General features: G+C 37.3%; 1 protein-coding gene across 2 annotated transcripts in view; it reads left to right on the plus strand.

Moving 5' to 3' along the window:
• FoxK (forkhead box K) overlaps positions 1–22,998 on the plus strand; it is an 89,614-nt gene that overhangs the window by 62,629 nt on the left and 3,987 nt on the right. Inside the window, exons 2-10 of one of the 2 annotated variants that reach the window (XM_068775981.1) lie at positions 5,306–5,469; positions 15,003–15,139; positions 15,804–16,075; positions 17,020–17,175; positions 18,572–18,683; positions 18,815–18,926; positions 20,060–20,140; positions 21,324–21,420; positions 22,412–22,517. In XM_068775981.1, the coding sequence (XP_068632082.1) occupies positions 5,306–5,469; positions 15,003–15,139; positions 15,804–16,075; positions 17,020–17,175; positions 18,572–18,683; positions 18,815–18,926; positions 20,060–20,140; positions 21,324–21,420; positions 22,412–22,517 (1,237 nt within the window). The remainder of the gene's footprint in view (positions 1–5,305; positions 5,470–15,002; positions 15,140–15,803; positions 16,076–17,019; positions 17,176–18,571; positions 18,684–18,814; positions 18,927–20,059; positions 20,141–21,323; positions 21,421–22,411; positions 22,518–22,998) is intronic. The other variant, XM_068775982.1, reaches the window with a different exon arrangement.

Below are 22,998 nucleotides of genomic sequence, written 5' to 3' on the forward strand. Positions count from 1 at the left end.
TTTAAACGTTTACTTTGTTCAATTTTCTTTTTAAAAATTAATATTTCCGTGACCCTGGAACCTGTCTTCGATCTTTATATAGTTTGCTATAGAAAATCTCAATTCACTTTGGGGCGTTTCAATTTGCGTCGTGTTTTTTTGGAACGTAACCAGGACGCAAAGTGAGGTGAACACGTATACGATTGTATGACGATCCACCAAACGAAAGAAATTCATTAAGAAGAGGCTCTGATTCTTTGGCTCTTTTGAGGCTCTCAAAAGGCGTAATAATCTATGAGTCTGTTCATGTATGTTTAAAAGTTGATTGTAATAAAAAAAGAAAAACCAAACAAAACCAACCAAACCTTTTTAAAAATAATAATATAATGTAACTTCAATCGGCACATCACCGATTTTAAGTTTTTGTCATTGGGTTTCTTGCTAGTTGTTATAGGTTTTAATAAGGTTATTATTTTTTAATTTGAAGCCATTTTCGTGGGTAAATCCTGCATGGAATACACGTCCGCTGCGGGGGCAACGAAAGGATTATTCCTGTACACACCTCCAGCGTGTTACCACAATGGTGGCATATGGTTGGTGGTTCTATGCCTATACGACACAGGTACCAAAGCATCTATGCCCTGAAAGCACCTGCATCACCCGGAAGGTAAGGGTACTGTACCTGATCTTTCATTACTCTCGGACCGAACGAATAGCCTTGACTGTCCTGATCCCTGCTCTCTTAATTTGAAGCTATTCCAACATTATAATATCTTTACTTTTTTACCGTCACAAACTGTATTCAATTGCGGGAACATTGCCAAACGGTCATAATAGACTTCACTCAGTGCAACATTGTCGCGGTAAATATCAATACACTTGATAAGTACAACGCACATACGTTGTCTGCGGTACGTAAACATTGTATTTTCCCTTTCCAACGGCAAGGTTGTAAAGTGGGCAAATTGTACGTGTCGCTGGTAAATGATCGGAATAAATGAGCGATTTTACTACTTGCACGGCGAAGTCATAACGTGGATATGCCTCTTTGTAAAATTGGTTTATTATTATTTTTATTTAAACTCGACATACACATATACTCTATAACATATGAGACCTTATTACTGCCTCATTTACAATTTTCTTTCCTTACTTAATATCTTATTTAATATATCAAATTATTTATATCTGGCTTCTATGATTTTTTAATGTAAATTTTAATTTTAGTGTTATAATTATGTACATGTGTCTTCTGTTAGTTTAATAGATTGCATTTAGCCTGCTTGTTTATATGTAATTAATTTACTTCCATGATTTAAACACTATTTTATATAAACTGAATATTACTTTTATATCTTACACATTAATTTCAGTAAAATAAGTATGGTTTTGTTTTTAAATAATTGCACCTAATTTTTTTCTATTATGATGGACTCCCACTACAAGGTACAGACCTCTAAAGATCTCCATGATTATTAGTCTTGCGTTATCCGTTGACTTCCCGCCATCTTAACTATAGTATATATGTTATCGGTCCCAACAGTGGGGTACGTATCCACGCCGCGTGTACCGGCTTGTGGTCGCAAATTGAAAATTTACACTGTTCGGTGTAACATTACTCCTGAGGATGCCCCGTGGAGGCGTGAAACACGTGTTGAGTGAATTAACGGCGGTAGTTGTTTTTCGCATTGTTTACCGCACGCGCATTTATCAGCGGGCTGGCGGTTCACTTCAATGCACGAGTACTGTTGCATAGCGGAAGTAGCTATAGATTAGTCCTCAAAATGTACAATCAAATTATGTTTATAAGTAAGAAAAGGACTACTATATAGCTTCTTCCGCTATGTATTCCGCTGATAAATGCGCAAAAATTTGTGGGCAGGCGAGCGGTGCACTTTATTGCACGACTACTGCTGCATAGCGGAAGTAGCTATATATTAGTCCCTTTCTTACTTAGGATGGACTTCCACAAAGTAACGCCTGAATCTATTCGAAAACTTTGACTTTAGACGAGTAATTACTCGAGATACGCTGGTGATCTTGGTTTTTCTATGGACCGGATATTTCGGATTCGATCTAGCAGCGCAAGGCATAGGTCTACACAAAAATCGTCTCGATGACCGGTTCTGAGCTGCCGGGATCCAGGGACTTCCCGCAACCTGAACTACGGCTGTACCAGCGATGTGCTCAGTCCACTGTCACTTCAGACGTGAAATTCATTGAGCCATGTCGGTGATCTAAATTATTCAGAAAATCTCATTCAATCAACTCCGAGCATAGCCTTCTAAATTGCATTGGGTAACATTGAGCCTTTGAATTTTTAGAACTATTAACCCTTTTCTTGATAATGTATCTGTAGAGATACATCTGAATTAAAATAAAAATAGTGGCATCAATTTTGAACGCAAAGTAATCAATTGTATGTGAATGTTTAGGTAATTTCTTAATTTTCGAACGCTTGTTCAGTTTTTCCTGTTGGCATCCTTGTCAAGTGGTATGAATATTAATGTAATATTAAAAAAAATCTACCAAGTTAAGGATTAAATAAACTATAGACATGTCCATGTTAATATATACGAAATTATTTTTTTATAAACCCTTGCACAAATTCTGATCGTCCGCTGATAACGCCCGGGGGTTCCCCGCAATTTTTAAAATTTCATACCCTCAGCCCCTGTTAAGTTTCACCCACTCATTATCGCGTGTCGAATGCATTGGAAAGTGCACCTTAATTTATATGCAATATAGTCCATTTTAGAAATTCACGCTTAACGTTAAAATTGCCCTTTAAAGTACCCTACGTGGATACACGTTTCGATAGCAATGGTGACAAATAACCAAATATATAAACGCTGTGATGGTGTCTGGTGTTCATGAGAAATATTTTTGCGACCGCCTTTCTTGCGTCGTGGTCTTCAATTATAGAAGTTACGTCCTTGTCTTCCAACTTGATAACAATTTTTAGCCACCTGTATGGCATTTTACCGTGATCAGGTAGAACGTGAAAATGTTAAAAAAAGAGACTGTCTTATTGGCCTCTAAGACGAGTGAGGTAGATCAGGATGCGTTTGGAGCATATTTTTATTTTGAAGGATGCCAATAGAAGCTCTATTTTATACTGCGTTTTTTTTTTAAAATTTACTTGTGTGCATTGGATCAATTTGTACCTGTCTAGTTACTGCAAGACAATAGGGTATATGATGATTTGTTATAGGTGTAAAAACTTTAAAGAAAGCATAGCACCATCGCTCTCAATTAATATACAGAACACCCTATGCAAAACTCAGATTTCACGCGATTACTGCGAATTATTTAAAAATGAAATTATTGTTTTAAAATATCGTAAATAAATATATCTGGTCGATATATATTTAAGTTATATTTGAGATAGTTATAAGGTAACAACTGTAATTAATTTTATATTTCTAAGCTTCTAAGTTTGTACTTTCTTACTGCCTTTTGTTGTCTATCTCCAATGAAGTAAATAAATAAGTATATGTAATGATATCATCACTATATATGTTGTATAGTACGGAACAACTTTATAGTAGCGATTAAAGAGCAAAGTCGTTCCTAAATAGGAATGTCTACCTCGTCGTTCCTATCGGTCCACGTGCGAGCGTAGAAGGTATTTAGGTGAATGCAGATCTGCAATTTCAACGAATGAGATTCGACTTGAGTTTGCGCGCTTACAGTGTGATCCACTTTGTGGTCGATTCGTATAACGAATGCGGGTTTAACAGACCGCAACGAATTAATTTGGTACAAATTTTTGCCTTCGACCACGCCAAAATGCACACGTGCTATTTGGTTATAGATATATAGATCACTAGCTGATCCCGCAAACGTTGTTTTGCAAAAAAAAAATTGATATTTTAATTTACAAATAAAAAATATGGGTTGATCGTAGAGGGGTAAAAATTTATGGTTGTATGTATTCTTGTATGCTGTATCATAAAAAAATAAAAACAAAAAATTTCGTTAAAAAAAATAATTTTTTTTTTAAGTGTGAACAACCTTTATCACTTAGGGGTATAGAAAATAGATAGCAGCCGATTCTCAGACCTACTGAATACGCATATTAAATTTGGTAAAAATCAGTCAAGCCGTTTCAGAGGAGTTCAAGTTCGAACACGGTGACACGAGAATTTTATATATTAGATTTGCTCCCAATATATAGTACACCCTATCCAAACATCAAAGCTAGTTAAATGTAGTATGAAAATGTTTTTTTTTTTAAAATTTCGAATTACTACATATTAAAATTAATAATTGTTGTTGGCCTGTCGTATTTTAATAGAAAAAAAAATGTTACAATTTCAGAACAATCACTATATACAGTACGTTTGGAAATAGTACACCTGTAATAAAGCTTTGATGCTTTTTGTTTACAAATGAGCTATGAATTTACCCCTCTAAAGCTTTTACATCTATAACGAATCATCCTGTATATACATCCTGTTTTTACTCTAAGAGGTATATTTTTTTATCTGCAGCAAATTACATTGCTAATACAATTCTGGTCTTAATGGCTTGCGAGATTATAATCATTCATCGAAATAGAACTTCATTACACTTTCCTCATCCTCATTGCTGAGGGTTGTGAGAGCCCTTTCCCTCATAGGGAGGGTTTTGGGAAATTAAGTGGTGGTTGCTTGCGTTCTTCCACTCGAAGACTTATAGCCATACTTAGCTTCTTTAGGCTTCTGTAGCCGCTTTGAGCTTTAAGTAGCAGCGAAGTTATCGGGTTACTTGGGTTTAGTCTGTCCCTCATCAACCATTTTAATTTTTTATACGAGCATGATGGGACTGCCATGGTGGATATTGTCCTATTTATCACAATTTATCACAGGAAGAACGGATGCTGTTCTCCAATGTAGACCCTGACACAGTGATCGGTCTTGCGTCACCCTCATCCAACCACTTTCGTCCATGTCGTCGGCTCACTAAATATCGGCCTATCTACGCCTCTACCGGCCGGTTGTGGCCACTCGAGAAACTTTCTGTCCTAACTGCGGTCGGTTGCAAGAGTGATATGCCCCACCCACTGTCACTTGGCTTCGGTTTGTCTGTGGTTCTCTTCATTTCTAATACGATCTCGCAGGAAACTCCGAGTGTAGCCTTCTCCATGGCTCTCCAGGTGACCTTTCTTATGGCACACACATCGGACAGATGACTTTGTTAAGGTCGTTGGGAAATGCTGAGTTTGGTTTCCAACCGGTCCTATCTTTGAAGCAGGCCCATGTCGAGTAATAAAACTCCTGTGATGTGTGTGAAATTTAGTTATGAGTATTATATATAATAACTATATGTTTTCGAATTCCAGATGCACTCTCCGCTTCCCTTCCACGAACATACGGCTCGAGTTCCAGTCGCTGGTGGAGGAGAGCGGGGGCGGTGCCGCGAGCGCCTCGGGTGCTCCGCTTCCGCCCCTGCGTATCACCATCCCCGTCGACAGCGACGCGAGGAGTCCGGCACCTTCGCCTACAGGTACTGCCTTCGAACTTGACAAAGCTCATATCATACATAACTGCATTTTCATTGTAAGCATACAGGAAAGTTTACATATGTATATATATATATATATATATATATATATATATATATATATATATATATACACATATATATATACATATATATATACATATATATGTACCCAAAGTAAAATGAAGGTTGTTGTACTAAGCTAGATGCAGTCAATGTCCTGTCTTAAATGATAAGGATGATGTTAAATGGAAAACTGATTATATTTTATTATTGATTTAGACTTATAGATAGATATATATATATCTAAAATCCAAATTTTACATGCGTATTCAGTATGTCTGAGAATCGGCTACTATCTATTTTCCATACCCCTAAGTGATAAGGGTGGTCCACCCCTAAATTTTATTTTTAATTTTTTAGACAATTTTTTGGGTTTTTATTTTATTATGATACAGCATACAAAAATACATACAAACCTAATTTTCACCACTCTACGATCAACCCTTATCTTACATTTGTTAATTAAAAACTTTAAATTTTTTTGCAAAACAACGTTTGCGGGATCAGCTAGTATATATATAATAGTCAAACAAGCGAGTGCTTCGAAATATATAAATAGAAATGACGCGGAAAAAACTCGTCTTTATGACTCACAATACGTGTACCAAATTTGTTGATTATTAAGAATTTTTCGCACCTCTCGTCGATAAAAGTAATATAAATGCTTATCTATTTAAAATGCATTTTGTATGAGTCAGTAACAATTGGTTGACTTACAACACAACACCTTAATGTTAATCTGCTCTAGATAGGTGCGAGAAGATTACAACCGTTTATGTTATACACCAACCCCCCGATTTACACGGTAGATACGTTCCTGAGAAAAAGGTGTAAGTCGAAAATTAAAAATTTTCAAGTCAAAACCGTGTAAATCGAAAAACTTGCAGAAAATGCATAATTTCGCTGTTTATCAGTTGTGTTTTTTTCAATATTTTTTGGTGTACACAGAAATAAAAATATAATGTATTGAGAAGTTAAAATATTTAATATATTAAATATAATACAAGAGACCAAAAATAAAGTCAAACGTGTTTTATTATCCTTCATCTCTGTCAGAAATTACTCTCATTCTTTTTTTCGGAATCGAAGGTTCGAATTCACTTTCATCACTCGAAGTTATTCGATGTTCGAAGCAGAAATATTTACATTATGTGAGATGGTAATAAAGTCGGTTATTAAAACAAAAAAAAAAAACTTATTTGGAAAACCGTGTAAAAGCGAAAACGTGTAAAACAAGTACCGTGTAAATCGGGGGATAAGTGTATTCATCACCATTTCAGCAGATATTCACCAACTGTAAGGTATCGGCTTCACCCAAAGATCGCTGATGATCAGTCTTGAGCTGCCGGCATCCAGCTACCTTTACTATGTCATAAGTCCACCTGATGCAGTGCCTTTGCACGCCGCGTCTCCCTGCTCGTAGTCATCACACGATGATCTTTCTACCCTAACGGCCGTCCCCACGTGCCACGCCCACTGCTACTTCAAGCAATTCTTCGATACATATGTTATTTATTTCATTATTTGTTTATGAAACTATACAAAGACAGATGTTATGTTAGATGTTATATTTCTTATCAATAGCGCATATATTTAATAACTTGTTTTATAGACCAGTATATTTCATCATTATATGTGCCATGTGATAATGTATTGAACCAAAGCCTTAAGAAAGGTTCTCGGGGTTGTTCTATTCGGTAAAACATGACGCAAATTAAAACGTCGCAAAGTGAATTAAGATTTTCTATAGCAAACCATGTAAATATCGAAGATAGGTTCCAGGGTCACGAAAATACTACACTTTAAAAAGAAAATTGAACAAAGTAAACGTTTAAAAAACAAAAATAATATAACTCTGTCAATAAATAAATTGGAATAATATTTACCTTTTTTGTAACCAGAAACAACACGTAAAAAATTATATAAATTTATTATTATCTTTTAAAAGAAGCACACTACATTACAACACACTACGTAATTGAAACTGAACTCTAAAATTATCAAAACAAAGGGAAAATAAAACTGTATTTAAATTGTGTGCTATCAATAACGCATATATTTGATAACTTGTTCTATAGACCAGTATATTTCAAAGTTTTATGTGCCATGTGACAATGTATTGAACCAAAACCTTAAGAAAACGTTTCGAGGTTGTTCTATTCGGTATCTATTTTTGAGATTTTGATCTCCTGTGCCATTTACCCAGTCCAAACATCTAGAAGTAAGCGTTGCCCAATCTTGCTCAAGTGTCGCTGATACGATTTTCTATACAAATTGATATATTTATATATTCACTTGATAACGTCATAACTTGGAAACGACTCAAACGATTTCTTTCATATATTTTCTTAATGAGTTTCCTAATACTTTCTGGAAAGTTCGTACGGAGATATTTCAGAAAATATGAATTTTGAAACTGCGCTTTTTACTGTTTACATACTGCAGATATATATAGCTGTTTAACAGCTGCATTGGTTTGTTGAAGTCAGTTACAAAATTATTTAATTTATATTAAATAATTATTACATATAATCACTTTGAAATATGTTATAATAATATATTTTTCTATTGGTCTGTCTGTACAGCTAGTGTATAATAGAGTTACATAAATTAAAGTCACCTAGAGAACGATGGAAGAGGACTGTATGCCTATATATAGCTCGGATAATTGCCCATCTGAAGTGGCAATAGGCGGAGAACATCGTTTGGGCGGAAAGGTTCTCGTGTGGCCGGCGGCGTGAATACACCCCCATTAGGTAGACCGATGGTATAGTTAAGGTTGCATGCAGTCGATAGAAGCGGGCAGCGCAGGACTGATCATAGTGGCGGCGGGTGTGGGCGGCCTGTATTTTGCAGTGGTCGTCAATCGGCTGACCAAAGATGGAGTTTGTCTTTTTGTTTTATATTTGATTGATATTTTCAGTTTTATTCACTTCAGTTGCTTCACATTATAATAGGAGGGTTATGTAATATAGTATTATGTATAACAGGCGAAAAAGCAGTGGTAGCCCAACGGCAGCTGACTGTCTTACGGTCGTAGGTCGCGGGATCGATTCCTGGCATACAATCTTATATAATTCACAGAATTTTCAGACATGGCAAGCGTTTCTTATCATAATTTATTTATATAACTCTATATTAATATAACTCTGCCAATAAATAAATTGGAAAAATATTTACCTTTTTTGTAACTAGAAACAACTTGTAAAAATTTATAAATTTATTATACTCTTTAAAAAAAATCACAACACACTACGTAATTGAAACTGAATTCTAAAATTAGCAAAATAAAGTGAAAATAAAACTGCGTTGTTAACTGTTAATTAAAATTGCGTTGATTTTTAGTTAGAAAGGGAATCCCTGAGTTTTGATGGCATGGCGCAATTAGAAACAAGTGTTTCCATCTTTTAGTAAGACTCGAACCCAAAACAACGCAACCTCGACAATCTAACGACGCAAAGTGAAAATTTGTACTAATTAAGCAGCTTCAAAAAAAAAACGCAAAACGAAACGATGCAAAGCGAGGTATAGGTGTACCTTAAAAAGATCATCTCTTCATCTTCTGCGTGACGAATGTTCTCCGATCTCTTTTCTGGAATCTGCTGCGATCTGTTCTAAGCGGTGTGTGTGGCAGAGTGTGACCTGACTATGTTAGTTACTTTGTTCGTCTGCAGTTGAACGACTGAGCGTGCTATTGCGTGTATTAAGACGTTTTAAAAATTCAAATCTAAAACCAATTGCAAGTAGAAAGTACGCGATTGATGTAAGCGAACAAACGAAAATAATCGCTTGGCCCACTTTACCCGCGTGTACAGGCTCGCGTGTTGATCACTTAGATCAATTCATTATTGCGCATGCATTAATGTGTGTGTTAGCATGCAACCGCGTCGTGTCTATCAATGTGTGCACGAGTACTATGTATTTAAAGTCTAGCACACATAAGTAAGAGCGCACAAATGTATTGCAACTTTATATTCTAGTGTTTCTCGGAAGCGCATGCCGTTTTGCGCCGTGGCTGTTGACCTCAAAGTTTTTTTTTTGCATCCTGTTCAGGAATTAGGTGAAGGCGAATACGCTAGCCGTCATGCGAGCTCCGTGTATACTTTTTATGCTGCAAGATATTAATTTACATAGAAAAAGTACATCAGTAATGTATTAAAATAATTGCAGTTTGCTTATTTATGAGCAATTAGAAATTCTTAATGTACTTGTTTATTGGAAACATACTGTTTTATTATATTGATATATTAATTTGTTTGCTATATATGTAAGTAGGTAAAGAGCTAATGAGTATACAGGATGATTCTTTTAAGATGCGAAAAGCTTTAATCGGCGAATGTATAGTTCATTTAATGGAATCAGGCGTTACCTTGCGGAAGTACATCCTAAGTAAGAAAAGGACCAATATTTAGCTACTTCCGCACATTAGTTTGCCTCTGTGTTTGCCACTAAACGGTGTAACATAACTCCTGAATATGCCCCGTGGAGGGGTGAAACACGTGTTGAGTGATTTGGCGGTGGCGGTTGTGTGATTCTCATTGTTTGCCGCATACGCATTTATCAGCGGGCTGGCGGGCGGTGCACTTTGTTGCGCGACTACCACTGCATGTGCGGAAGTGGCTAAATATTGGTCCTTTTCTTACAATGTATAGTTCATTAAAGAAAAGTATTCCTAAATTATTTAAAATATATGTATACGTACGAATGATCAGTGATAGCCCAGCGGTGGTGGACACACACTTGCGATCATAATTCGCGGGTTCGATTCTTAATATACGATGTTATGAAATAAAAATTTTGTACGCCGGTTCTCCGAATAAAATTTATCGTGTTCCTTTTTTAAAACGTTACCTTTGTATATACCATTTGGAAAAATAATTTTTCTTTCGTCTATTATATAAAAGTCGTAAAAATAAAGTAAAAAATCGTAAAAATCAGTAATGTCTTTTAAATAAATTTAAGACTTTTAAACTTATATACAATCACCTCTATAGTATACGTATAACATTAGACGAGTACCAGCGATCACTTCACCTGTAATACTCCGTATAGGACATCGCGTCATTCACAATAGAACGAAACAATACTCACCATACCACAACACCTGTTCTCAGAGGGCGGCCGCCCGCTCCTTAACCGCGAACAGCGTGAGCAAACCGAGGTTTTGGTCTAGATCATGGTTGCACAGACTTATTAAGACTAGGGGCCACTCGGGCAAATCATGAACTGATGGCGGGCCGGCCGCCAGAAGTATCGGTAATTAAATTTTTTTGGGTGTTATTCTGGAATCGATTTCAATATTTTTCAAATGTACGAGAGTATTATTTTTGCTGTCGGCGGGCCACCAGTATTCGACTGGTGAGCCGGGGTCTGTGCATCCATGGTCTAGATTCATCCTTGACCTGCCTATGGTCCACGCTGTCGTCTTAAGCCGCATACACGACATCAACATTACACAGCTCTACTCGGGTAGAGCGGTTTAGTTGCGAACGACATCGTACAACTGGAATGCGTCTGTAAAGCTTCTGTTTGATTTTTAACTTCATGGAACCTTCAGTTCCGATGGAGCTGTAAAAGCCCCCGGACTAACAGCATCAACTTCAACCGAAACCAAGTGGTGGTAGACGAGTTTCACTATCATGCTCTTTAAGATATATTTAGAGTCGCAATAAATATCTAACTCGGATTGGTACCTGCTAATGGTGGCGATCCTTGGTGGAGGCCTATGCCCTACAGTGGGCGTAATGAATGAATAATAGACGAAGCGTTAAACAGCACACAACCATTGTTAGTTTGACAATGACAATTTTTTTTAATCGCAGCAACGATTTGACGCGTTTGTACTATAAGCGCTGATTGGTTTTTTGTTTGATTTACATATTCCATTCATTATAAACCATTCATTGATTATACGTAGAAATTGTTAAGTGTACTTGCGGTTGGTAATTAAAATAATTTATATTGAGCAGTAGTTGACGTAGCTCGAAGAATTGTTCGTCCGAAGTAGCAGTGCCAGGGCATATGGCTCGTGACACAGTTGGGGCCGAAAAATGTAAGCCCACCAGGTGGATCGATGATATAGTTAAGATCATAAGAAGTCGCTGGATGTAGGCAACGATGGAACTGTCATCATGGCGATCATCAGATGAAAACTAGAAGATAGTGAGTAGTGATCTAAGTGCCAGGTTCAAATGGCAGCGGGTAAAGCCACGTATCGCAAAGAACAGATGGCCTAGCCTATAGCACATGCAACAAAGTGCACCGATTAGTGACTCTGTGTTTGGCACTAATCGGTGTAACATAACTCCTGAAGATGCCCCGTGGAGGGGTGAAACACGTGTTGAGTGATTTGACGGTGGCGGTTGTGTGATTCGCATTGTTTGCCGCATACGCATTTATCAGCGGGCTGGTGGGCGGTGCATTTCATTGCACGACTACCGCTGCATGTGCGGAAGTGGCTAAATATTGGTCATTTTCTTACTTAGCGTATGATCACGGAGACGCTGGATGTATGCCGCTACGAACTGCTCATATTGAGGAAGTTAAAATAATGATGACGTATGACCTAAATGCAGTTGAATATGATTTTAATTATGTTTTCAAATGGACGTGTAGTTAAATTGATTCAAGTAAAACGTGACACGCGAGCAAGGCATTAGATTGATTGTAAAAGATATGACAAAAAGGACACAACATTGGATTATTGAATACAGTATATCCCCATACAAAACGGTCCTTTAGTTTCGCGATTGAATGACCCTCGTATAACAAGTGTTTACTCCTATAACGCGGGGATTTGTTACATGTCTCTGTATTGTGAAATTATCAGTAATCATCAATCAGTTTATATCGAATGTTCAAGAAAAATTAATGTTTGATTTAAACCGACTTTTTTCGGTGTTTATCTGCAAGCCGATTTGTTCCTTTTACTTTTTCTTGTTTAAGAGCAGTTCCTAAATAACCCTTCACCATCCGTTACCAAGTTTATGTATCTCCTGACGTTTCAGTCGATTAGAGTAGCTGATGTGCTTAATGCTAATGCGGTAGCTAAGTCGCTTGTTAAGTTTTTAATAAGTTAAATATTATTATTCACATACAGGATGTTTGGTTATGGGTGCGAATAGTTTGAAGGTGTGAATGTATGTTTGTGCATTATATTTTTTCGTGTACTTTGTACATGGTACTGCGACAAGCCAATAAACTTTGTCAAAAATAAGTCTGCAAAGATAGATAACAATAACTAAATTATAATTTTTAAAATGCTTTTTCTTACTATATCATTATGTTAGTTTTTATTTCTGAAACTATTAATTTTTGATAGGGTGTACCATACATCAGCTGATAACAAATGACCTATACATTCATTATAATAGGTTGTCAAATATCTCCCTTCCGCCTTTTTGTCTTTTGAATTTCGCGGCTATGTACAAAGCGCTACAGAGCTCGTATCTGGCAATACTATACATAATTTGAAAGGTCTTGACATAACCTACAAAACGACGCTATGCATGATTAGTTTGGATATTGCGTTCAACAGTTATAGACGTGTAAACATGAAGTTCACTAACGCCGAAATTCGCGCTATTTTAAAGTTTTCCTTCGTTAAAGGCAAATCCGCTAGAGAAACGTTCCGTGAGATTAATGGTGTTTTGGGGGATGGTACTCTATCACTTCGAACCGCGGAAGAATGGTTTCGACGATTCAGAGCCGGCGAAAACGACACCATGGATAAGCCAGCCGGCGGAAGACCTGTGACGACAAATACCGATCAAATCATGGACTACATCGAGTTAGACCGGCATGTGGCATCTCGTGACATCGCCCAGGAGATGGGAGTTAGTCACCAAACCATTTTAAAGCATCTGCAGAAGGCTGGATACAAAAAAAAGCTTGATGTTTGGGTGCCGCATGATTTGACGCAAAAAAAACCTTCTGGACCGAATCAACGCCTGCGATATGCTGCTGAAACGGAACGAACTCGACCCATTCTTGAAGCGGATGGTGACTGGCGACGAAAAATGGATCACTTACGACAATATCAAGCGAAAACGGTCGTGGTCGAAGGCCGGTGAATCGTCCCAAACAGTGGCCAAGCCGGGATTGACGGCCAGGAAGGTTTAGCTGTGTGTTTGGTGGGATTGGAAGGGAATCATCCACTATGAGCTGCTCCCATATGGCCAGACGCTTAATTCTACCATCTACTGCGAACAACTGGACCGCTTGAAGCAGGCGATCGACCAGAAGCGTCCAGAATTGGCCAACAGGAAGGGTGTAGTGTTCCACCAGGACAACGCCAGACCACACACTTCGTTGATGACTCGTCAGAAGCTACGGGAGCTCAGATGGGAGGTTTTATCACATCCACCATATAGCCCGGACATAGCGCCAAGTGATTACCACCTGTTCCTGTCCATGGCGAACGCCCTTGGTGGTGTAAAGTTGAACTCAAAAGAGGTTTGTGAAAAGTGGCTGTCCGAGTTCTTCGCAAATAAGGAGGGGGGCTTCTACGAGGGAGGTATTATGAAATTGCCGTCTAGATGGAAACAGATTATCGAACAAAACGGCGCATATTTGAACTAAATCCGATCACTGTAACACTTTTTATAAAGCATTGAATAAAGAGCAAAAAAGCGGAAGGGAGATATTTGACAACCTGTTATTAATGCTTTAACACTTTTAATAAAGATATCATTGTAACTTGTACTATTATAAGGTGTTGATAATTGTATTGAAAAGTAAACGCGTAGTGATGTGGAAGTATTTGGACGAAAACCAATTTAACCCTTTGAGGCACGGAATTTTAGAAAATAAAAATACCCATGTTGCACAGACATTTTATTTCGTTCAAATTTTAACAAAATTGGTTTGTTATTGTTAATAAGGATATACAATGATATATGAAAGAAAATATTTCTGTTATTAGCTACTAAAAATTTGGTCGGTTTCAACACTTGAACCTGTCATATGATGATAAACCTTGCCAGCGCAATCAAGTATGTTTTTCACAATTGCTAACGGTGTTGCCAATTATTTTAAATAATAAAGTTCAGAAAAAAATGTATGAGCGCGCCACTATTCCAATATTTCCAGGTGGGTCTAGAAATGTCCCACCATGCGTTATTAAGCATCAAAAAGGTGGGACATTTTTAATACCAGCGTGCCCCAAAGGGTTAAAAATCTTGGACATTGTTAGGGCGACATTAAAAACAGACAAGACAAAAAAATAAATTTGGTTTTAGTTTGTTTTAGTTAGTAAATAGTTTAAGATACTTTATTAACACTTTAACATACAGAAATGTGAGAAAAAAATTTTTTTTCTATAATTTTAAACGTAATTATAAGAACAAATGCACGGAAGTTCATGTCTCTGGAATATAGATTGTAATAATAATGAAAAAAACTATATATGTTGATAACATTTATATAAAAATCTTGAAAATGAGGACTTATTATTATTATACGCGACTTTACAGGCACAATAAGCGCGGCGAACAGTTGTCCAACGTCGCCGCGGGGCGCCGGATCTTCGGGGCGACGCCACGCCGACCTGGGTCTGGTGGCGCACTACGCCGCACTCTCCGAGCACCGCCCCACTTCCAATGGCACCGCTGTGAGTTGATTTACTTAATTTATTTCATGCCCCCCCCCCCCCCCCCCCCCCTTTGTGGGAACTCTTGTCGCCCCCTTTCTTATTGTCGGGAAAGTATTTTACAAATAATTTTTCATCACTTCATTCTACTACAAATTCTAACATTCTTTCTTTCATCAACATTTCTTACATCTTCCCTATCTTTTTTCGCCACATTCTTTGATACCACAGTTGGTCACAATTTGTTACACCTATACTAGTTTCTTTTATATTTAATCGAATCAAGCGTTACCTTGCGGGGGGTGTCCATCCTAAATAAGAAAAGGACCAATATTTAGCCACTTCCGCACATGCAGTGGTAGTCGTGCAACAAAGTACACTGCCCGCCAGCCCGTCGATAAATGCGTAGGTGGCAAACAATGCGAAGTGGCTAAATATTGGTCTTTTTCGTACTTAGTTTTTTTTTTATTTTCATCCATCATTCCAGTGACTTCCCGCGACTTATAACTATGTCGTCTATCGGCCATCGGTTGCACGTAGGATGCGCCCCGCCTACACTCACTTCGGACAATCAATTCTTCTAGCTACGATCTCCTTATTTTTGATTTTATCTCGCAGCGAAACGCATATATCAACCATAGCTATTTAAACTATATTCTAAATAAGGAACTTGACCACGTTTCAGGCTTCATCGAGTACACCCGAGTCCGGATACGGGTCGCGGGACGCGCGTGACGCCCGCGAGCATCGAGAGCCCCGAGAGGGCCGTGAGGGTCGCGACGACGCCAAGCCTCCGTACAGCTACGCGCAGCTGATAGTGCAGGCCGTGGCCTCCGCGCCCGACAAGCAACTCACCCTGAGTGGAATCTATAGTTACATCACCAAGCACTACCCTTACTACCGCACTGCCGACAAGGGCTGGCAGAACTCCATCCGTCACAACCTGTCACTTAACAGGTGAGCTCTGACGTCACACTATGTCTCACTTTATCACTGTCCGATTTCATCATCAGCAGGACTTCCACTGCTTAATATAGGCGTCTCCCATAGATTACAAATTGAACTGATTAGAACAAGATATTTATATCATACTAGCTGATCCCGCAAACGTTGTTTTGCAAAAAAAAAGTGATATTTTAATTTACAAATAAAAAATAAGGGTTGATCGTAGAGGGGTGAAAATTTATGGTTGTATGTATTCTTGTATGTTGTATCATAAAAAAAAATTTCGTTAAAAAAATAAAAAAAAAATTTTAAGTGTGAACAACCTTTATCACTTAGGGGTATAGAAAATAGATAGTAGCCGATTCTCAGACCTGAATACGCATATTAAATTTGGTAAAAATCAGTCAAGCCGTTTCAGAGGAGTTCAAGTTCGAACACGGTGACACGAGAATTTTATATATTAGATTAATTTATTTCATTTTCCAAAAATCAAAAATCAATAGTTTCAAAAATAATAAATGACCTAATAATATATAGTAAGATAATTTGTTTCTAAATAAGGATAAAAATATATTAATATTAATCATTTTGTACTTTGTCTTTTTGCATACGAATTGAAGAAATAAATTAATTGAACATTTTTCAGAGTGATAACTTTATACAAGTTGATTAGATAATATAACATGAATGAAATAGATGTATGTTAAAGCTTTTTGAAATTTTGTACGCAAATTAGTTGTACATTCACTGCTTTAAAACTTTTAAACCTATAATCAATCGACTACAGAATGTTATAATAAGATTATTTATTTGTATAGAAAACTAATAGCATATATAGCAATGCCGCAAAGAGCAAATAGCAAACAAAATGAGTTTCTACATATTTTGAATGAAAAAAAAATTATACAAGTCAGAAATTTCATAACAATCACAAAAAATTCATTTTCTTATTACAGATACTTCATCAAAGTTCCACGCAGCCAGGAGGAACCTGGGAAAGGCAGCTTCTGGCGTATTGATCCCCAGAGCGAGGGCAAGCTCATAGAGCTGGCCTTCCGGCCCCGTCGTCCACGCGGCGTGCAATTCCGCGCGCCGTTTGGACTTTCCTCGAGGTCTGTGGACACACATAAGTATAGACACAAACACTAATATGTATCATATCCACAAAGCCCTTTACTTCCTCAACCCGCAGTGCCCCCTTCAACATCATCTTCTTTTTCATCTTTATCTTCTTCAAGAAGTAGTCTGACGTCATTATGCATGGTTTCCCTAATTATTCCTCTTGCTATATACACATATGAAAACAGAATGGTATCAAAGCCTATATGATAATCACTCTAACGAAATAATCCTTTTATATGCTATTATGGTGTGTTTTTTTCTGTATGCCTTGGGCAAAACAGTCCTGATTATAAGAATAATGCACTGTCTTCCAATCAAATTGGATCATAGAAATTCACCCTCGAACACTGGTAGCTCAGCGATAGAGGAATCACACTTGGGATCATAGGTCACACTTTACAAATTTCCAGAGGATTTGCAGTAGTGTCCTCTGTGTAATATAATACCATACTGCGATCTCCAAGTCTCCACCCAAGCGTGGCTATTATTGGTATATATCCCCATACATCTTTGGACTAAAACATCGAAATTGACTACAAAAAAGAGATACTATAAATATATATAGTGTTATCTTTTATTTACACTAGACCAAAGTATTCACAATTTGAAAAGTTAACAATTATTGAAAGGATTATTAATCTCTCTCTCCGAGACTCCAAGACACACACAGGTACAGAGTCTGAGGGTCCTGGAGAGCCTTCAACATTTATCACAAAGTAGTAAAATCTTTAGATATTTAACCATTCACCTGAATGAGTCTCATAGTATTGTCTCTCTTTTGCAAAACGCGATCGAAAGTTTTAAAATCTAAGCATAAACCTTTGCAGGGAGGAGTTACTTCTTCTTGAGCTCCTGGAGAATGGAGACAATTGTTGTTATTAAGTTTTTTTATATTCGCAGCATTCTTTTCCAGTCATATTTCCAAGACATTAATATGCAAAGAACTATTCATTTGTATTTAAAATATAGTAGATAAGCTTAAAATATAATAGATTAGTTCTTAACTATTTTAACTATTCATTTTTATTTTCAAAGAACGATTCATTTCTATTTTGAACTATACATGTAGGTTGTTTACCGCTGGACATATGCTTAACCCATAAATTTCTGGTAGGGCTACTTGAAGCTTGCAACCAGCATCTCCTGACAATATTAATAAGTTCGTCTGTCCATCTTGTGGGAGGATGCCTCCTGAAACTTAAAGCCCTAGATCTGTGTGCTACATGGCCTGTCTATTGCTACCTCAACTTGCCTATTCTTTGGGCTATGCCAGTTAATTCTCTTCATCTATGAATTTCCTAATTCCTGATTATATCACACTAATATAATAAAGTAGTCGACAATGTAAAGATCATGTACTTAACTACTGTGTTGTATCATTTGTAGGAGCGCTCCAACTTCGCCGTCGCAAGTGGGCGTGTCTGGTCTGGTGACGCCTGAGGAGCTGTCCCGGGAGCCGACCCCCGATCTCTTCACCGGGGAGGAATCTGACCAACAGGTGTGTGACATTCATATCTTATGAATCAACTGGGTAATCATTTAAAGATTGTATATATATGTATATGTATGTAAGTACATACTTCAATGAGAGAAGTAATCTATAATGAATTTGATGCCGCTATGTTTCAGCAGTCGAGTCAACAGCGACTTAACAGCAGTAACAACAACGGCAACGTGCAGTCCGCGCAATACCTGTTCCCACAGCGCAGCGGCGTCAGTCAGAGCGCACCAGGCTCCCCGGGTAATGGTCATCATCATCATCAATATTTCAGCCGAAAGGCCTCCCCCAAAGATCGCCAGTATGACAAGTCTTGCCCTGCCCTTATTAAGTAACTTCCCGCAATCTTGGTTATGTCGTCGGTTCAACTAGTGGAGGGCCTACCCTCATCGCGTCTACCTGCTAGTGGTTGCCACTCAAATGAGATCCTTTTGGCCCCAACGATCATCGGTTGCATGAGCAAAGCGCCCACTGCCACTTTAGAAAAGCAATTCTTCGATGATCATGGTTTTTCTACGGATCTTCTCATTACGGATTCAATCTCGCAGGTAAATGGATTGTAAATAAAAACAAGGCCATATCTACCCATGATAGGGGTTGAAGGAGATGCCCCAAGAACGAGACCATTAAAAAAATATACATAGGAAATATTTTTAAAATCAATTCAATTCATACTACACTGGATTCCAATTGTAGGAGAATAAACAAAAAGTTGTGATGAATTCTCATTACATGGTGAAGGAAGGAAAGAAGGTTTGTTAGCCGTGAAAATGTGTGCAATACCTAATATAGGATACTTAAAACATGTACAATGATAGACTTGTTCCGGTTTTTTCTTTATTCAAAGCTAAACAGACAAGACATTCATATCTTACATTGATCTTCAGAAAAATCTGTAAAATCCGGAATCCAAAATCTTGAAAAAATAAAACAATGTCGAGCAAGGAATGTATCAAAAATGTTTTTTTTTTGATTGACTTATGTTCACACTGGCTGTCGGTGACTTCGTCTGCTTTGAATATAAAAAAAAGAAATTCAAGAATATTTCTTAAATATCCTTACTACATCAGTAACCTGCCAGTATAGATATGTCAAAATCGGTGCAGCATTTTCAAACTGATAAATATTACAAAAAAATATATTTTGGTTTACATATATGTTTACATATACATTATATGTCCATATTTTCTCTGATGATGTTAGTGCTGTTAGCCCTATGGCTTTTACAGCTTCATCGGTACTGAGTTCAAGGAACGGAAGGGTCCGTGAACTGGATTCATGTGGTAAAAAGTGGGCTGTTTTGATATACCAAATAGACAATTCAATTTTTTTTGGGTATAGATGACACGTTTTCTTATGTAGAGGTATTTTTTCAGGTCATGGGCTGTCGTACAACGCGAGTGGGAGTGGACTGGTTATGACCGTCGTGACTAACGGAGCGGGGGGCGAGAGAGAGGGTAATATAAACTTTTTTAATTTATTTTATTAATATTAATTTTAAGTTAAGCGTAAGACTACTTTAAATATAGAATATGTCGTAGAGTATATACATATACAATAATATATACATACAGTATCCGGCGATAAAAATTGCACATGGACCTTATTGGAAAGAGACAATCGGCTAATTTCGGCTTCGTAGAGCACTATCTCTGTCCCACTCTACCTATGTGACGTTTTGTCAGTCGTACTTCGTGCGACAGAGATAATGAACGGACGAAGGTCGATGTGCAATATTTATTGCCGGGTACCGTACTTATATATGGCCGACCGGAAGTCTGTAGTTTCGGCCGGCGTCATTATACACAAACAGATATATATATATATATATATATGTATATATGTATATATATATATGTATATATATATGTATATATGTATATATATATGTATATATGTATATATATATATATATACATATATACATACATACATACATACATACATATATACATATATCACAACGGTACTTTTGTAAGTGAAAGTGATGGACTATATATACACAGTATTCTACAAGGCATCTAGTTCGCTTATATTAATGTGCGTGTGTAAAAAATATGTAAATATCGTCACTAATTATTCACATATTTATAAGAATTATCAACAAACTGTGTTAAAAAAGATTGATTTTTTAAAATTTAATTTTTATATACATATTTTGTACTTTTTTATATGTGTAATAATACTTTACTATACTATACTCTTTCAATTGCGGCTCGCGATAAATTACAATTTGAAAAATGGCTCAGACTATCAAAGAGCTTAGCTTCCTCTGGTCTATAGTCATATACCATTACATGAAGAAGAATAAACGAGCGTTATTATTTTGTTAGAGGTGAACAGTGTTTAGTAATAAATAATGTCGCATAATTAAAACTAAGGAATTTCACTATTGGAGATAGGTCTCCCCTAGAGCTTTTCAATAGGTCTAGTTGGAAGCAGACTGCATCCGGTGACGTTCAATGACTTCCTGGACTGTACTTGCCGGTTTGTGTTCTTCACTACACAACCTTAAGGTCTTAGTAAGCTTCTGTTCTGTTAAGTCATCTGCCCACTGCAACTTCATCTTGAAGAAATTTCGAGCTGACCACAAGGCTACAGTGTACGGTAAACCGATATTAAGGTGATATGTTGTTTCAGAGAAGTATGTGGTAGGCACGGGAGCGGGAGGGCTGGTGTCGTTGCAAGAAGAGGACGCACCACCCGCCGTGCTGCTGCACCATTCGCCTTACTACTCGTGAGTACGGACACAAAGTGCACGTGTACCAATACACTATCCATATATCCATTTAAGAGAAGAAGAGTACAAACAATTGGAACCACTAATCTATGAGCAGTGGTAGAATAATGGTAGAGAGCTTAGACTTGAAATCGAAGGTTGTAAGGTCGATTCCCGGCATACAATGTTAAGTAATTCACACTTAATGCAATAATTATATAGGATTGCCACTGCTGCACCCTCTGCGAACCATATTCCCAAGCTTGGTGATCATATTACCTATAATACTATATCCCCCGATAGATCGATATCTTTGGAGGCCTAAGTCTAGCAGCGGGCATCTATGAGCTGAAACAACGAACGCTGCTGTGCATACTTTGGAAACTTGTTTGTGAGCAGTGACATTACTATAAAATTAACACAAAATCCCATATAATGTATATAATCCTATATTAACTCCTATATAATTAGCACAAAGTGTAAATTATATACGATTTTATCTAGGATACTCTAGGATTGCAACGCTCTGTCGCTTGGCTACCATTGCTCAACTAGGTATATAGTGCCTTAATTACCCAATAGATGGCGTTTCTTCATTTATTTTAGTTTTCACTGTCTTTACTGTACTTCCCTACCGAAGGTAGACAGAATTTTTCACATGTATTTCATTCATTCCTATATTATCCATCACATTTCATTCAGGGATCACTTGTATAGTAAGAAAAACGTCAGGACAAAATTTTAGAAAAAACTACAGCGATACCCTTCAACTAAAATCAAAGGGCATCCCTACACTTTAGTTTGGTGGGGAGTGAATTGTATTCCGTAGATGAAAAAGAATGAAGTGGAACATATTGGAAGGAAAATATAGAGCAGGATACTTAACAAGCTATTCCCATTATTGTATATTACATTGTCTTATATAATTATGTTTTATAACCCATCAGTGGGACTTCAAAAGTATGGTACATTAATTTTGTGAATCATCTATGTATGTGTTTGTTTTCAGCGGCAGTTACGGTGGCGGGGAGGAGGGCTGCGCGGCTCTGGGAGGCGAGCTGGTGATCGAGGAGGCTCCCGACGACCCGCCCCACAAGCGCGCCAAGCACCATCACGTACGTACCATCACGACACTTAACTCAGTTATTGTCTTCCACTACTCAATTTATACTTTTTTTTATGGTCCTCGCTGTTGGGGACCTCTCGTTCCCCTATCTCGTGTGGGACAGGGACTTTTTATTTCTAGTAATTTATTCATATTTTTTATTATTATCATTCTTCTCTTTCATGTATCATATTATCTGTCGTACTGTTTCTTTCATTTTACAATTTCCCCAGTCTTTCTCTTTTATTCCATTAGCCATACATCCATCCTCAACCACTACATTCTAGGTTTCCTTACTATTTTATTTTGCAGCATTACATTTTTTGTTCAAATATTTAACACGTATTTTCTTTTTAATTATCATCTTATATTATTCTGTTCTTGCACTATATGTGGTACTACTATATTTCTTTTATTTCTATATTTTAGTGTTTGTTTTATTTTTACCTATTGCATTTGTCGCCACCTTCCTGCAGTAGCTGAGGAAGCAT

This window comes from Battus philenor, unplaced genomic scaffold (assembly GCF_028537555.1).
Source record: "Battus philenor isolate CCGP_79_NKW_IND1 unplaced genomic scaffold, ilBatPhil1.0.hap1 SCAF_9, whole genome shotgun sequence".
In the NCBI taxonomy this organism is placed as follows: Eukaryota; Metazoa; Arthropoda; class Insecta; order Lepidoptera; family Papilionidae; genus Battus; species Battus philenor.